At 45.7% G+C, this 18,812-nt stretch overlaps 1 protein-coding gene across 1 annotated transcript in view; it reads left to right on the top strand.

Moving 5' to 3' along the window:
• KRT222 (keratin 222) overlaps positions 1-18,812 on the top strand; it is a 140,476-nt gene that overhangs the window by 12,309 nt on the left and 109,355 nt on the right. The window contains exon 3 of the mRNA XM_030220475.1: positions 11,089-11,259. Within this exon, the coding sequence (XP_030076335.1) occupies positions 11,089-11,259 (171 nt within the window). The remainder of the gene's footprint in view (positions 1-11,088; positions 11,260-18,812) is intronic.

Here is an 18,812-nt window from a genome sequence, read left to right as displayed (position 1 = left end):
GAGACTGAGCCTGACGTACTGGCTCAGGGAGTCTATTCCAGGCAAGGGAGCAGCGAGATAGAAGGAACGGAGCCGGGAGTTAGCAGTGGTGGAGAAGGGGGACGACAGGAGACATTTACCCAGCGAACGGAGTTCACGGGGAGGAGTGTAGGGAGAGATGAGAGCAGAAAGGTACTGAGGAGCTGTGGAGTGGCACTTGTAGGTCAAAGGAGAAGTTTGAACAGTATACTAGGAAATTCACTTTTTCAGATTGCCTGTGTCTAGCCACCACCGGAGACTGAGGCGTGGGATTACCTGACAGCTGAAGACGAATGTCCAACTCCTGACTCAGTGGTGACCAACGACTGAGAAGAGCTAACTGCAACTACCGCATGTGCGCCTGGGCCCACGGAACTACCTCTATGGTGGCCGCCATCAACCCCAGGACTTGCAGATACTCCCGGGCCGTCGGTGCTGATTCCGCCAGAAACCGATGAATCTGACCCTGCAACTTGTGAATCCGGGGACCCGGCAAGAATACTCGACCCTTCTTGTATCGAAAAGCACTCCCAGATATTCCAGAGACTGCGACGGCACCGGATGACTCTTGCCGAAGTTCACTACCCAGCCCAGAGACTGAAGAAACTGAACCACTCGAGCAGTAGCCAATCTCACTCTCCGACCTGGACTTGGCCCGAATCAGCCAATCGTCCAGGTACGGGTGCACCAGAACACCCTGCCTCTGCAAAGCCGCCGCCACTACAACCATAACCTTGGAAAAAAGTTCGGGGAGCCGTTGCTAGTCCGAAAGGTAGAGCACAGAACTGAAAGTGCTTCCCTAATACCGAAAAGCGAAGAAATCGCTGATGAGCGGCACGAATAGGAATGTGGAGATAAGCTTCCGTCAAATCCAAAGACGTTAGAAACTCTCCGTCCTGAACCGTGACAATGACCGACCGCAACGTTTCCATGCGAAACGAGGGAACCTTGAGAGCTGCATTGACTCTCTTTAGATCTAAGATAGCCGAAAGGCATCCTCCTTCTTTGGGACCACAAAATAGATCGAATAGCAGCCCGAGCCGCGCTGAGCGAGGGGAACCGGTACCACCGCCCCCAGCCTGATCAGACGAGCCAAAGTGTCCCGCACTGCTGCCCGCTTGAGCCTCGAATGACAAGGGGACTCCAAGAACCTTTCTGGAGGCGAACTGTCGAACTCCAGGGCATATCCGTCTCGTACCACCTCGAGAACCCACTGATCTGAAGTGATTTGGGCCCAGTTCTGGTAAAAAAGACTCAGACGAGCCCCTACCCGAATCAGAGCCTGGGCCCACACACCTTCATTGTGCATTACGCCCCGAAACCTGACCTCCCGTGGAAAAGTCACGCCCTCTGCGACGACTCCCACGAAAGGACTGGGTGTGCTGGAAGAACTGCCCTCTAGAAGCCCCACTAGACCTCCCTGGCCTATACCGACGAGCCTCCTTAAACCGACCTCGGGAGGAAGTACCCCTGGAAGCCGCCTCGGGACGAAAATCCGGAACCCGAGGGGCCTTGGCAACACTGAGACCTTTCACCAATTTATCCAATTCCTCACCAAAAAGCATGGACCCCTTGAAGGGAAGAGAACACAGCTTAGCCTTAGAGGCCGCGTCCGCAACCCACCGCGTAACCAGAGGGCCCTACGCGCCCCCACTACCATAGCCATATTTTTTGCCGAAGCACGCAATAAATCATAAAGAGCATCCAACAAAAAGGACGATCCCATCTCCAGCTTGGCTAACTCCTGGACCCCCCGAGGAACCAACATCCACCGAATCATCCAGAAGCTTCTCGGCCCAACGAAAACACGCCCGAGCTACCAGGCCCCCACACACCGAGGCCTGCAAGGCGAGAGCTGACAGATCAAAACTACGCTGAGAAATGATTCCAGCCTCCTATCCTGGGGGTCACGGAGAGCAGTACCTCCGTCTACCGGGATTGCCGTGGCTTTAGTAACTGCCGTCACCACGGCATCCACTGTGGGAGCCATAAAGGAATCCCTATCCTCCTGCGGAAGAGGATAAAGCCTCGCCATGGCTTTCGCGACTTTACATGGCGCATCCGGAACATTCCACTCCTGAAAAACCATATCCCGGAGATCCTTGTTCATGGGGAAGGACCGGGCTTTCCGCTGGATACCTTTAACTAAGGGATCCACCTGTCTAGCCTCCCCCATGGCTATCTCTGGCTGATCAAACTTAAGGGTGGCCAACACCTGATCTATAAGCTCAGACAGCTCATCCGCATCCTGCGAGCCTTCAAACCCCTCTGGGTCCCCCAATTCACTAAGCGCTCCGTCAGAACCACTCGGAGAAAAGAACTCCCCGTCATCTGACCAATCCACCCGTGGTCTTTTTGCCAACGAAGTACTAGCCCCCTCCTCCAATTGGGGGGGTCCCGTCCTCCATGCCTGATAGAGGGTCCACACGATCTCAGGGGGGAAATCAACCCCTACAGGAGCCTCAGACGGGCCTTTTGCGACCAAAACGGGGGCAGCGGGCCCAAAAACCGCTGATTCCAAAATGCACGCTGCTGACAAAATGGCGGACGTTCCCGCCAAAACCGGAGCCGCTGACGATGTCCCAAGTGGCGTCCCCGCTGCCCCAGCAACTCCCGAAACTGCCGGGACCTCTGCAGTTAACTCGGGGGGAGCCACCGCCACCGGCACCTGCTTCGGTTCACCACAAAGACGACACTGAGCTCCCGGGGATTCAACACCGCGGCACGCGCGACACCGGAGCAGTTTGCCCGCCATCTAAACACGAGGGCAAAACAAAAAACAATGCCGCGCGAGACAGACCCAAAAACTTCTTACTCACTCAACACACTCGCGCTGCTCTCACGCTCTAACAAAGAACTGAAACTCCGTTCGTTCCAAGCAGGAGAAAATTCACTGTTGCTCTAAAAGAAACAGGAACATCAAATTGGCAGCTGAGAATTGTGAGGCACTCAAGGCAACAGTACCAGGAAAGCAGCCGAGGCACAAAGCTGCCAGGTTCTCCAAACAGAGAGCAGCACAGGGGGAGGGACCCAAAATAGGTGTGACACCCCAGGGGGAAAACACTGGTCCCCACTGGACCCAGGGCCCCGAAGCACTTATTTATTATTATGATTTTTTTTTTTTTTTAAACACACGTACAGGGTATGCCAAGAATCAGAAAATGGTCAGGAAACCAACGAATCCCCGTGACCTAGTATCCAAACTACCTCACCAGACTATTGAAGACTGCACAGGCTGTCCTTCTACCTCTGCTGAGACTGAGAAAATACTGGCTAGTGGATGTACTGCACAGGTTATATATACAGTATTCAAAAGCTCAGTGTTTCTCAGTCTTCCTCTGCTGGTAGGAGGACATAACCCACGCGTCTTGACCGGTCTGGAGGGTCGTGGAGGAATTGCACATTGAGTGAAGAAACATTTTTTCCCATTCATTTAAAATTTACTACATTGTAGCTTCATTGCATGTCCCCTAGTCCTAGTATTTTTGGAAAGCGTAAACAGATGTTTCACATCTACCCATTCAACTCCACTCCATTATTTTATAGACCTCTATCTTATCTCCTCTCAGCCGCCTTTTCTCCAAGCTGAAGAGCCCTAGCCGCTTTAGCCTTTCCTCATAGGGAAGTTGTTCCATCCCCTTTATCATTTTTGTCGCCGTTCTCTGTACCTTTCCTAATTCTACTATATCTTTTTTTAGATGCAGCGACCAGAATTGAACACAATATTCGAAGTGTGGTCGCACCATGGAGCGATACAAAGGCATTATAACATCCTCATTTTTGTTTTCCATTCCTTTTCTAATAATACCTAACATTCTATTTGCTTTCTTAGCTGCAGCAGCACATTGAGTAGAAGGTTTCAACGTATCATCAACGACGACACCTAGATCCCTTTCTTGGTCAGTGACTCCTAACGTGGAACCTTGCATGACGTAGCTATAATTCGGGTTCCTCTTTCCCACATGCATCACTTTGCACTTGCTTACATTAAATGTCATCTGCCATTTAGATGCCCAGTCTCCCAGTCTCATAAGGTCCTCTTGTAATTTTTCACAATCCTCCCACGATTTGACTTTGAATAACTTTGTGTTATCAGCAAATTTAATTACCTCACTAGTTACTCCCATCTCTAGGTCATTTATAAATATGTTAAAAAGCAGCAGTCCCAGCACAGACCCCTGGGGAACCCCACTAACTACCTTTCTCCATTGAGAATACTGACCATTTAACCCTACTCTCTGTTTTCTATCTTTTAACCAGTTTTTAATCCACAATAGAACACTACATCTTATCCCATGACTCTCCAATTTCCTCTGGAGTCTTTCATGAGGTACTTTGTCAAACGCCGTTGTATCGCTCCATGGTGCGACCGCACCTTGAGTATTGTGTTCAATTCTGGTCGCCGCATCTCAAGAAAGATATAGTAGAATTGGAAAAGGTGCAGCGAAGGGCGACTAAAATTATAGCGGGGATGGGACGACTTCCCTATGAAGAAAGGCTAAGGAGGCTAGGGCTATTCAGCTTGGAGAAGAGACGGCTGAGGGGAGACATGATAGAGGTATATAAAATAATGAGTGTAGTGGAACAGGTGGATGTGAAGCGTCTGTTCACGCTTTCCAAAAATACTAGGACTAGGGGGCATGCGATTAAACTACAGTGCAGTAAATTTAAAACAAATCGGAGAAACTTTTTCTTCACCCAACGTGTAATTAAACTCTGGAATTCATTGCCGGAAAATGTGGTGAAGGCGGTTAGCTTAGCAGAGTTTAAAAAGAGGTTGGACGGTTTCCTAAAGGACAAGTCCATAAACCGCTACTAAACGGACTTGGAAAAATCCAAAATCCCAGGAATAACATGTATAGAATGTTTGTACGTTTGGGAAGCTTGCCAGGTGCCCTTGGCCTGGATTGGCCGCTGTCGTGGACAAGATGCTGGGCTCGATGGACCCTTGGTCTTTTCCCAGTATGGCATTACTTATGCCTTCTGAAAATCCAGATACACAATATCAACCGGCTCACCTTTATCAAAATGTTTGTTCACCCCTTCAAAGAAATCTAGTAGATTGGTGAGGCAAGATTTCCGTTCACTAAATCCATGTTGATTTTGTCTCATTAATCCATGCTTTTGAATATGCCATGAAATTTTGTTCTTTATAATAGTCTCTACCATTTTGCCCGGCACTAATGTCAGACTCACCGGTCTATAATTTCCTGGATCTCCTCTGGAACCGTTTTTAAAAATCGGTGTTACATTGGCCACCCTCCAATCTTCCGGTACCACGCTCGATTTTAAGGATAAATTAGATATTACTAACAACAGCTCCGCAAGTTCATTTTTCAGTTCTATCAGTACTCTGGGATGAATACCATCCGGTCCAGGAGATTTGCTACTCTTCAGTCTGTAGAACTGCCCCATTACATCTTCCAGATTTACAGAGAATTCATTAAGCTTCTCTGACTCGTCAGCTTCGAATACCATTTCTGGCACCGGTATTCCACCCAAATCTTCCTTGGTGAAGACCGAAGCAAAGAATTCATTTAATCTCTCCGCTACGGCTTTGTCTTCCCTGATCACCCATTTTACTCCTCAGTCATCTAGCGGTCCCACCGATTCTTTTGCCGGCTTCCTGCTTTTAATATACCTAAAAAAAAATGTTTACTATGGGTGTTTTTGCCTCCAACACAATCTTTTTTTCGAAGTCCCTCTTAACCTTCCTTATCAGCGCTTTGCATTTGACTTGACATTCCTTATGCTGTTTCTTATTATTTTTAGTCAGTTCCTTCTTCCACTTTCTGAAGGATTTTCTATTAGCTCTAATAGCTTCCTTCACCTCACTTTTTAACCATGCCGGCTGTCGTTTGGTCTTCCATACTACTTTTTTAATACGCAGAATATATTTGGCCTGGGCTTCCAGGATGAACAGCATCCACACCTGATGTAAATTTTTGACCCTCGCAGCTGCTCCTCTAAGTTTTTTTTTCACCGTTCTTCTCATTTTATCATAGTCTCCTTTTTTAAAGTTAAACGCTAACGTATTTGATTTCCTATGTATACTTACTTCAAAGCTAATATCAAATCCGATCATATTATGATCACTGTTATCAAGTGGCCCCAGCACCATTACCTTCCGCACCAGCTCATGTGCTCCACTAAGGACTAGGTCTAGAATTTTTCCTTCTCTCGTCGGCTCCTTGGTTGTTGGTGAAGTCTTACCTGGAGATATAGCGGAATTAGAAAAGGTTCAAAGAAGAGTGACCAAAATGATAAAGGGGATGGAACTCCTCTCATATGAGGAAAGACTAAAGAGGTTAGGGCTCTTCAGCTTGGAAAAGAGACGGATGAGGGGAGATATGATTGAGGTCTACAAAATCCTGAATGGTGTAGAACGAGTAGAAGTAAATCGATTTTTTTACTAGTTCCAAAAGTACAAAGACTAGGGAACACTCAAGGAAGTTACGTGGAAATACTTTTAAAACAAATAGGAGGAAACATATTTTCACTCAACGAATAGTTAAGCTTTGGAACTCTTTGCCAGAGGAAGTGGTAACAGTGATTAGCATATCTGGGCTTAAAAAAGGTTTGGACAAATTCCCGGAGGAAAAGTCCATAGTCTGCAATTGAAGCAGACATGGGAAGCTACTGCTTGCCCTGGGATTTGTAGTATGGAGTGTTGCCACGATTTGGGTTTCTGCCAGGTACTTGTGACCTGGCTTGGCCACTGTTTGGAAAACAGGATACTGGGCTGGATAGACCATTGGTCTAACCCAGTATGGCTACTCTTATGTATGTTCTTATGGCCATATCTTGCTAAAGATGTAAGAACTACTACTACTACTACTAATAGCATTTATATAGCGCTACCAGACGCACGCAGCGCTGAACATTTGACATAGAGAGACAGTCCCTGCTCAAAGAGCTTACAATCTAGGTAAAACAGACAGACAAGACGTTATGGGCAAGGGAATTACAGGGTAAAGAGGAACAGGGGAGGAGGAGGGCAAAAGAGTAGCAGCTAGGAGCCAAAGGCAGCAGTGAAAAGGTGAGCCTTCAGCATAGATTTAAAAACAGGTAGAGATGGAGCTAGACGTATGGGCTCGGGAAGACGGTTCCAGGCATAAGGTGCAGCAAGATAAAAGGAACGAAGTCTGGAGTTAGCGGTGGAGGAGAAGGGGGATGACAAGAGAGACTTGCTCAGAGAGTAGGGAGAAATGAGAGGAAAGGTAATGAGGGGTCAAAGAGTGGATGCATTTAAAGGTCAGTAAGAGAAGTTTGAACTGTATATGAAAGCGGGCAGGGAGCCAGTGAAGAGACTTGAGAAGTGGGCTAGTGTGGGCATAACGATTCTGGCGGAAAATAAGTCGAGCTGCAGAATTCTGGACAGATTGGAGAGGAGAAAGATGATTGAGCGGAAGACCAGTGAGAAGTAAATTGCAATAATCCAAGCGAGAAGTAACAAGGGTGTGAATAAGGGTTTTGGTGGCGTGTTCAGAAAGGAAGGGGCGAATTTTGCTAATGTTGAAGATAAAGAAGCAACAGGTTTTGGCGATTTGTTGAATATGAGCAGAGAAGGAGAGAGAAGAGTCGAAGATGACTCCAAGGTTACGAGCCGAGGAGACAGGGAGGATATGAGAGCCATTAACAGAGATAGTGAATGGGGGAAGAGGGGAGGAGGTTTTAGGGGGGAAAATGAGAAGTTCAGTGAGTAGAGGTTATGAGTCAAAAGCAGCGTTAAAGAAGTGAGCTTTTAGCCTGGATTTGAAAATGACCAAAGACGGGGCTAGACGTACAGGCTCAGGAAATCTATTCCAGGCGTGAGGTGCAGCGAGATAAAAGGAACGGAGTCTGGAATTAGCAGTAAAGGAGAAGGGGACAGACAAGAGAGATTTATCCACAGAACGGAGTACCCGAGGGGGGGGGGGGGCTTAGGGAGAGACAAGAGAGGAGAGGTACTGGGGAGCGGTAGAGTGAATGCACTTATAGGTAAGTAAGAAAAGTTTGAATTGAATGCGGAAATGGATAGGGAGCCAGTGAAGTGACTTGAGGAGAGGGCTAATGTGAGCATAGCGACTCTGGCGGAAAATGAGTCGCGCAGCAGAGTTTTGGACTGATTGAAGAGGAGAGAGATGGCTAAGTGGGAGGCCGGTGAGAAGCAGGCTGCAATAATCTAGGCGAGAAGTGATAAGAGTGTGGATATTAAACTTTTTATCAAGGACAAAGTAAAAAATATTGGCCTTACTAGAATTTGTACAACTATAGGCAGCATATCGATCACTGCTGTTCTCCTGATCGAACTTCTGCTTGTCTCATATTCACTTCTAATGCTCTGCAGATCATGGGCAGCAGAATAGCTTAGTAATGGGAAGGAACTTTCAAGCTCTTCTGCAGCCCCCTCATTCCACTGTCTGTGTAGCAGATTACTGTCTCTGTTACGTACAGTTTCTAATGTTATGCTGGTTCTATTCATTAGGTTTCTCATCAGTTCCTTCTCCTTTTTGGCGATGTGCTCTTCAGCATGAGTGTACATCTCATTGGTGTAACATGTGCCTCCGTTTTCCTCTACCATGCTGTCAACCATTGCAATTAGCTCTGAGACCTGTCCCTCACGTTCTTCTCCAGTAGCTCAGTTGTTAAAAGCACAATATCGATTATCACACATTTGAATCAGCTTCTTAAGGTCCGAGTCTTCTGTTAAATAGTCGTCTATTGACTGATCCCCCAAATCATCTTTTCTGGTGAACAAGACAAGCATATACCTGGTTGCTTTTTCTCCAAATATTTTTTTGAGTTTCTCTACAGCTTCCTTTTCTTCTGGAGTGTAACGATTTGCCTGCAATACCAGCAGTATGACGTGCGGGCCTGGAGAGGACATACCAATGCATCGTGCAATCTCTTGGGCAGTCTCTTCGTTGGAGTTTGTTGAATCAAAGAGTCCAGGGGTATCAACAGCTACAATTGTTCTTCCTTGCCGGGTGCTGCTTTCATAGCTGCAGATATGAGTGACTCCACGGGGGCTAGCCTTGCTAGAGGAAGGTGACAAGAATGATATGGGGCTTATGCCAAAGGACATATGAGAAGAGACTGGAAGACCTGAATATGTATACCCTAGAGGAGAGGAGGAACAGGGGAGATATGATACAGATATTTAAATACTTGAAAGGTTTTAATATAGAAACAAATATTTTCAGAGAAGGGAAAATGGTAGAACTAGAGGATATGAATTGATGTTGTGGGGTGGTAGACTTAGGAGTAATATCAGAAAATTATTTTTCACTGAGAGGGTGGTAGATGCCTGGAATGACCTCCCGAGGGAAGTGGAGGAAAACAAAACTGTGGCAGAATTCAAAAAGGTATGGGATGAACATAGAGGATCTCTAATTAGAAAATGAATTATATAAAAAACAAGTGGTGCTTAGATGGTGACTCTAGCTACATCAACTAAGGCTGGTGCTGGGCTGAGGTCTGAGTCCCGCATATAGTCATCCGGTTTAGGATGGGCTGGAGAGAGCTTCGACAGAAACTCCAGTAATTTGGAACATAAGGACAGTGCTGGGCAGACTTTTATGGTCTTTGTCCCGGAAATGACAAGACTGATTTGGATAGGCTGAATAGGCTTTGATGGCAACTCGAGTAGTTAGAACATAAGGATAGAGCTGGGAGGACTTTTATGATCTATGTCCCAGAAACACCAAAGAAAGACCATGATCAAATATATAATACTAGTAAAAGAGGCCCGTTTCTGGAGCAAATGAAACGGGCGCTAGCAAGGTTTTCCTCCCCAACACCCCTCCCCTTCTCCCTCCTTCCCTACCTACCTACCGACCCCTTCGTCATTCTGACACCATTGCTCCGCACCTCCTGAACGCACCGTACACCATTGCTCCACCCGCGGTGTGTGACACCATTGCTCTGCCCTCGACGTCATCACGTTTGACGTGAGGGCGGGGCCCCCGAGACTTGGCGATTTCGGTGGCTTCACCACCACAAACCCTTCGAACCCGTCTTGAAGGAAGTGACGGAAGTGACGTCAGTGTCTTCAGAACGTTGAGGGTGAGTTTTATTATATAAGATCATGTTCATTGTTGATTTAAATCTTGAATTGATAATGAATGTGACTGTTGGGCAGACTGGCTGGATCATTCAGGTCTTTATCTGCCGTCACTTAATATGTTACTCTTGTGTCCATCAGCTGTCAAAGTCACTATTTAGACTGCAGCAACAAATGCTGTCATAGCAGTCTCTTAAAAATTCCCAAGTTCTTCTGAGCCCTGAGGGTTCTAGGGAGTTTATGCCACTCTGTCGGACTAAAACCAGCCTTAGTTGCCTCCTAGTATCCTCCATGTTTATCCCATTTCAATAAATCTCTTTGAAAATAATGTGAAAAGTGCTTTCCTATTTTAATTAAGTCCAGGCTCTTGAAAGAAATCAGAAGAACCCACCTCAGGTTATTTTAAAAGCCTCCTTTGTTTAAACAAATATGTGTATATATACAAATCCAAAGTTTTAAAACTGGACTCAATACACATATAAATTCTAGAGGTTTTTGTCTATCATAATTGCATTCTCAGACTGCATTACATTAAGGACCTAATTAACTAGGGGTCCTTTTACCAAGCTGTGGTAAAAGGACCCCTGCGGTGGTATCGGCACATGGGTTTGCCATGCGCCATGTCCCCTTTTACCACAGTGGCTAAAAGGCCTTTAAAAAAATGGCCATGTGGTAAGTTAACCACTTGCCACACAGACATTTCATGGGGGAGCCCTTACCTCCACTGAGTAAACCCCTGGTGCTATAAATGTTAAAATATTTTTTGAAGTTTCATAAATAGCGCGCGGTGGGGGCAGGCACTACCTTCAGGCTCTTGCGGTAGCCTGGTAGTAGTGCTGGCTTGCCATGCTTTAGTAAAAGGACCCCTAAGCATTTTCTCCTTTGACTATGGAGAGAAAAAGAACAGTGAATAAAATTCTAAACTAATTTTCACAAGAGATTTGCACAACAGAAGAATGTCAAGAGGTTGTTAAAAAAGGAGCTCTGCATCTTTAAACATTCTGCTACTTCCTCTCTTGCTGCAGGCAGTGCGGGCTCTGCAGCAGCTGGTTCATCCTATCGATGAGGTTCAATTAGCCAAGGTGGAGGATGGGAGTGAAATGGAATTGTCCCAGCTTCTCAATGAGATCAGAACTCACTATGAAACACTCATCACCGGCAATCAAATGGAAAACATCTTTTCAAGCAGGACTCAGGTAATAGTTTCATAAACACAGGCACCTGACAAGATGAAATGATGTTATGTCTTTCCCAGATCTGCTTCGGTCTTTCTGAGGTACAATATTTCTTTTTCACTGTGGGACTACAAAGGACTTAGAGTTTAATATACTGTATGCTATTGCTTGTTGAAAGTCAGTTTTATTCATCTGATTTGCATCTTCCTATGTAATATATTTGCCTTCCTTCATTTACAACAGCTACTAGACTAATGTGTTTAAAAATATGATGACATGCAAGGCTGTACTCTGGCCTAATTTTTATACATTCCTCTGGAGGAATAGCTTTCAGCACCATCATATAGCAGCCATTTATATAAAGGATTGTTTACCTTCATAGCACATAATAAATCAAAGTATATCAATAAAATCTGTAAGCTAGTCAAGGTATATAAACATTTACGTTATTACTCAGTACCATAGTAAGAGGCCTAAGCATTAAAAAAATTATGTTAGCATTTAACGTGCCCCCAAAATTCCACTTAGAGGCGTAGTTATCAATGTTGCTACTGTTAAGATGTGTTATTTTACCATTAGCATGCTATTTTAGCACAGGTCCCATATTATGCAATGAAACCTAGTTACTAATATCTAGGGTTAGCACTACAATAATGTCTCAATGGTAGCCCATGTTGATGACTTCCCTCCTTAACAGTTATGTACTAAGGGGGGAAGTTATCAAAGAGGGCTACCATTAAGATGAATTATTTTACTATAGTTCATACCATTTTATGGGATTATGGGCTAATAGCATGACTTGTGGTAAAATAACCTGTCTTAAAGGTAGCCCATGTTGATAATTCCTGCCAAAATTTTAGCAAGCAGGCAGTAGTTATTACAATAAAATGGTCACACATACACTAACCTATCAAACTTTAATTTCTTTTTATTTATTTATTTATTTATTTTTATAGTCGCAATACACATTGCTAACACCCTAGATTAAAGAGACAGCAGTCACAACTGATCTGTACATAAAAAGCTGCAATATCAGAATTTAACACATACTAACTTTATACAATGTACCATCCAGTATTGGGAACCCCCCATAGCCCCCTGCATTGAGTTTTTGTGTTACCCCTATCTTCCATACACATTCAGATCACCTCCCAAACCTTATATATCTTGCCACACCATACACCCCCATACACCCTCCCAGTCTATACTCCCCGTTCCCCCCTCCCTAACCCATCGTATTTAGACAAGAGGCCCACAGATAAGCATATTGTCGATTAATCAGTTTGGGAGAGCCGCAGTAGGCCTGATTCTCATATTTGCCCACCTCTCTCATACGGATTTTCCACATTTCCCCTAATACCGGTTCTGAGGAAATCCAGCAGTGCAATATAGTTTTCCAGACCAGCTGTAACGAGACATACAGGAATCATCATTGCGGTTGCCTAAGCCCCTGACTCACCAATAATGATTGATCCCCCAATAATAGGGTCACATAGTCCCATTCCAAGGTTGTGTGTAATACATTATTTAAGATTAAAAATGCCTCGTTCCAGACCACCAGAGCCAGACATTCCAAAAAGCAATGAAGGAGGGTTCCCCCTTCCTTGCCACATTTACTGCATCTATCAGTGTTCCAGAGACCCATGGTGGCCCCTTTATATGCTCTATGTAAAATCTTGTAGTGTCTCCTGCAGATCTACTGCTTTGACCATATTATGTGGTGTAGGAAAAAGTTTTCCAAATGGTCCCAAGATGGTCCCAAGATCCTCATTCCAGCGGTTCACCAATTTCTCCATACCCCCTTAGGCCCTTTCATTGTTAGGACCTTATACCAAGTGGACAGGCTGTTGGCCTTACTGGGCATCTGCAGTAAGATTTTATCTATCGGGCCCCATGTCCACCTATCCCCGTGTTGCCCCCTAAGTGATGACCAGTAGTGCCGAACCTGCAAATATTGTAGCAAATTGCTATTTGGGACCTCCCATTTCTCCTTTACTTGGTCAAAGGTAAAGAAAACCGTCTGGTTATCGTCCATGAGTTGACCCAGTATCTTATACCCCCCGGGAATGCCGCATTACCCGTCATGCTAAGATACGGTGAGGCATCCGGGGTACGTTGTTGTTGCCGCCTCCACCATACCCACGCTCTCCTTATTGGTCTCAGGAATTCCAGTTTACTAGAGAGCCGGGGATCCCCACTGGAGCCTAAATGAAGCAAAATAAGAAAATTCCATGGATGGCTCCAGTCCTCGAACCCCTCTCTGGGAAGGAATCGTGGGCAGCCTCCTACTCCCCCATAAATGAGTCTCATCATTGCTGCCGCATTATATCTTCGGAGGTCCGGTAAGCCCAGGCCCCCCTGAGCTTTAGATAAGGATAATTTTGCATACCCGATACGTGCCCCTTTGCCCCGCCAAATGAACTTGCCAATAAGGGACCTAAACAAGTGCTCTTCTCTCCTGAGAACCCATATCGGGGCTACTTGTAGTGGATATAAAATCTTTGGTAGTAAAACCATCTTCACAAGGGCTACCCTTCCCATCAGCGAGAGGGGCAGATCTTTCCATTTATCACACAGCCTTTTTATTCTATCCAGGGCCTCAACCACATTTCGCTTATAAAATGCTGATGTGCTGATGCTCAGAAAAATCCCCAAGTACTTCATTGCCCCCCCTACTGGTTGTATAGGGAGCCCCCCCCCCCCCCCCATCCCAGGATCCCCCCGAATCCCTGAAAGCGGTAATAATTCCAATTTATTGTAGTTCGCCCTCAGCCCCGACAGGTCTCCAAAATCCCGCACTATATCCAGAGCCCTCCTTAAATCCCTAGGTGCATTAGCCACATATAACAAAATGTCATCCGCATACAAATTCACGCGTAGTTCCTTACTGCCCACCCGAACAAACTTTAATTTCTAGTGCTGATAGTATGAATGAGCTAAATGGTATAAGTACATAGAAAAAAATAGCATGCATGAGCTTTCTTAATGCAAAGCTATATAAATCTAAGCTGGGAACATAGGGCTAGTTGTCAGAACTTGGGACAGAGATGGGAGAATATCTGGACGTCAGGAAATTAAGTAAAAAAAGATAAATGCCTTTCATGAATGTAGAAGTCAGACATAAAATATGTGCCCAAAGTATTGCCAATGAAGAAAAATACTGACAGAATAAAAAGCTTTAGCCAGCTCCAACATATCTGTCCCATTGATAGCAGGGAGGAAAATCCAATAGCCATTATTCAGAAGTACATTGATATTTACATTGATATCAAACCCATTTTTGGGATACTGTGGGTTATAAATGCCATAATAATAACAATAATAACTGTCTCTTCTCAATAGGTGCTCTCTGTTGGGGGCACCAAAGCCACAATGACAGCTGTTCATGAGGAAGTCCTCAGAATATTTGCACTTGATTTCGGACAGACTTAACTCAGGGGCGTAGCCACAACACATCTGACTTCCAAGAGCCGCCAGCAGTGTAAGAATCTCTGCCGCTGCTGCCAGCTGACCCAGAAGTCTTCTCTCTGTCATGTCTCCCCCTCCCCAGCTCTGATGAATATTCCTCTTCATAGCATGGGAGGAACATGGCAGAGGGAAGGTTTCCGGGTTAGCCGGCAGCAGCGGCAGCGATTCTTACATGATGCCTGTGACTCTTTGAAAAATGCTGCGTGGGGGAGGGGTGGTAGGAGAGAGGGAAAATTGTTGGGTATGGGAGTGGATGGGAAGGAGAGGAGGAATGAAGGAGAGATGCTGCACAGGGTGGAGGTGTGGTAGGAGAGAGGGGGAAACTGTTGGGTAATGGGGTGGATGAGAAGGAGAGATGCTGCATGGGGGGAAGGGATGGTAGGAGGGGAAATTGTTGGGTGTGGAGGGTGGATGGGAAGAAGAGATGCTGCATGGGGTAGGAGAGAGGGAAATATTTGGGCATGGGGTTGATTAGGAAGGAGAGATGATGTGGAGGGTAGAAGAGAAGGAAAATTACTAGATATGAGAAGGGAGGTAGGGGAAATTATTGGATGTAGGATAGAGTAGGGTGGGGAGAGGGAGGGAGAGATGCTGCACAGGGCAGTGAAGAACAAGACAGGAAGAAATGTTGGAAGAGATGCTGCATAGGTGAGGTGAAGGACACGAGAGGAAGAAATGTTGGACCTGGGAGGAGGGGAAGGGGAGAGATGCTGCACAGGGAGTAGAGGAATGAGACAGGGAGAAATGTTGTACATGGTGATGGAGAGGAGGGAGAGATGGAGGAATGCTGCACAGAGGAGAGAGGGACGAGACAGGGAGAAACGTACATGGTGGTGGAGGGGAGGAAGAGATGGAGAGTGTCATGGCTCCACCATGACTGTTGTACAGTGGAGGCTGGTGTCAGGCTCACCTGCTCTCCCATGTGGATATGGATGCCACTTCCAGTGGCCTGCGTGTCTGCCCTACTCTTCAGGCATGCAATAATTTCCAGGAATCCTGCATCTGGATGACATCACACCTGGGCTGCATTTAATGGTGGTCCGAATTTTGGCTGACACTTTCGTATCTACCGCATCCTCCTTGTGAAGATCATGAGTGGATGTTAGCTACCTGTTCCAGTAAGCCTTGCTCTTTGAGAGCTCTGCTCCAACTGTTCCAGCGAGCCTTGCTCTTTGGGAGCTCTGCTCCATCTGTTCCAGCGAGCCCTGCTTCTTGTGAGTCCTGCTCAAACCCATTCCAGTAAGCCTTGCTCTTTGGGAGCCCTGCTCAAACCTGTTTCAGTAAGCCTTGCTCTTCAGGAGCCCTGCTTAACCCATTCCAGTGAGCCTTGCTCTTCAGAAGACCTGCTCAATCTGTTCCATTGAGCTCTGCTTAAACCCGTCCAGTGAACCTTGCTCTTCGGGAGCCCTGCAAGCCCCACCAGCGACCTCCTCTAAAGGTGACCAAAACTCCCTTCTACTAAGCTTGGCAGATGGTGGCAGCATCCTTGAGTCACCGACAACTAAGCATGCATGGGGTACTGGAATTGGTGGTTCAAGGAATTGCTGCTGCTGCTGCTGCTTGCCAAGCATAGTAAAAGGACCATCTACGGAGGAAGTCTTCAGCTGACAGAGCTTGGGGATCCTCATAAGTACATAAGTTTTGCCATACTGGGAAAGACCAAAGGACCATCGAGCCCAGCAACCTGTTTCTAACACTGGCCAATTCAGGTCACAAATACCCGGCAAGATCGCAAAAATGTACAAAACATTTTATACAGCTTATCCCAGAAATAGTGGATTTTCCCCAAGTCCATTTAATAACGGTCTATGGACTTTTCCTTTAGGAAGCCGTCCAAACCTTTTAAAAACTCCGCTAAGCTAACTGGCTTTACCACATTCTCTGGCAACGAATTCCAGAGTTTAATTACACATTGAGTGAAGAAAAATTTTCTACGATTCGTTTTAAATTTACTACATTGTAGCTTCATTGTATGCCCCCTAGTCCTAGTATTTTTGGAAAGCGTGAACAGACGCTTCACATCTACCCGTTCAACTCCACTCATTATTTTATAGACCTCTATCATATCTCCCCTCAGCCACCTTTTCTCCAAGCTGAAGAGCCCTAGCCGCTTTAGCCTTTCCTCATAGGGAAGTCGTCCCACCCCCTTTATCATTTTCGTCGCCCTTAAGTACATAAGTACATAAGCACCGCCATACTGGGAAAAGACCAAGGGCCCATCAAGCCCAGCATCTCCGACAGCAGCCAATACAGGCTTCAAGAACCTGGCAACCCCCCCCCCCCCCCCCCCAAAAAAAAAAAAATTAATAATGTTCAATGGACGTTTCCCTCAGGAATCTGTCCAATCCCCCCTTTAAATTCCGTAAGGCCAGCTGCTGTCACTACATTCTCCGGCAACGAGTTCCAGAGTCTAACTACACGCTGAGTAAAGAAAAACTTTCTCCTATTGTTTTAAATCTACCATATTCTAGCTTCATCTTGTGTCCCCTGGTTTTGTTGTGTTTGAAAGTGTAAACAAATGCTTCACATCTGTCCGCTCTACTTCCGCTCATTATCTTGTAGACTTCTATCATATCACCCCTCAGCCGCCTTTTCTCCAAGCTGAAGAGCCCTAACCTTCTCAGCCTTTCCTCATAGGGAAGCCGTTCCATTCCCTTTATCATTTTCGTCGCCCTTCTCTGCACCTTTTCTAATTCCTTTATATCATTTTTGAGATGTGGCGACCAGAATTGGACACAATACTCGAGGTGCGGTCGCACCATGGAGTGATACAACGGCATTATAACATTATAACTGCTCCTTTTCTAATTCCACTATATCTTTTTTAGATGCGGCCAGGGGAGGGGTGGGGAGTGAGAGAGAGGGTGAATTGGCAGAGAGAAATTTTTGTGTCTATCCACTTTGGGCTCAGGCCCACCCAAAATTGGCTAGCTGGCTATGCCACTGACTTAACCACAGTAATGACAGCAATGTCCATTTCTGTAAACTTGCAGAGCAAAATAAGGCAACTGATATCTGCACTATGTTCCCCCTCCCCTGAAGCTCTCCCTTCTCCTTTCTGCAATAGCTACACGTCTTGCAATTCAGTGGCATCTGTCTAGAGGGCAAGTGACCAGATGTGGAAAGAATGAAGTAAAGCAGTAAAGCTTAGGTGAGAAAAGCTGCCCCATGAGTATCCCTCATAGTTTCCACTACATGTCTTCCAGTAGAGACTCATGGCTCAACTGCTACAGTATTTACAAACAAAAGAATATAAGAATAGCCACACGGGGTCAGACGAATGATCCATCTAGCCCAATATCTCTATCCATACTGCTTGTTAAAGTTCTTTTTTTTTGGTGGAGGGGGTTAGTGACCACTGGGGGAGTCTGGGGAGGTCATCCCCGATTCCCTCCAGTGGTCATCTGGTCATTTAGGGCACTTTTTTGGAACTTGTTCGTGAAATAAAAGGGTCCAAAAAAGTGACCTAAATTCTTGCTAAAAACGGCTATTTTTTTTTTCATTATCGGTGAAAGCCACCCATTTCTGTTCGGCTGATAACCACACCCCAGTCCCGCCTTCACCACACCTCCGACACGCCCCCGTCAACTTTGGCTGTTTCCGCGATGGAGTGCCGTTGAAGACGCCCAAATCGGCTTTTGATTATACCGATTTGGCTGCCCACGGGAGAAAGACGCCCATCTCCTGATTTGGGTCAAAATATGGGCGTCTTTCTCTTTTGAAAATAAGGCGGCAGGTGTCTTTAAATAAAAAGCAGACAAAAGATTGCAAATTAACTGCTGAGCAAGATGTAAATAGGAACAACAAACATAGTTTGAAACGTCTATATGCGAATGCCAGAAGCCTAAGAAATAAGATGGGAGAGTTTCTATATTTTGCAATAAATAAAAATTAGATATAATAAGCATCTTTGAGACCTGATGAAAAAGGATAACCAGTGGGACACTGTCATACCATGGAACAAATTATATTGTAGTGATAGGATGGATCAAATTGGTGGAGAGGTAGCATTGTATGTTAAGGAGGGCCTTGATTCAAATACATTGAAAATTCTGTAGGAAACAAAACACATCTTGGAATCCCTATGGATTGAAATTCCATGAGTA

The sequence above is a fragment of the Microcaecilia unicolor genome, chromosome 12 (assembly GCF_901765095.1).
Source record: "Microcaecilia unicolor chromosome 12, aMicUni1.1, whole genome shotgun sequence".
In the NCBI taxonomy this organism is placed as follows: domain Eukaryota; kingdom Metazoa; phylum Chordata; class Amphibia; order Gymnophiona; family Siphonopidae; genus Microcaecilia; species Microcaecilia unicolor.
This window is presented reverse-complemented; position numbering and strand designations above follow the sequence as displayed.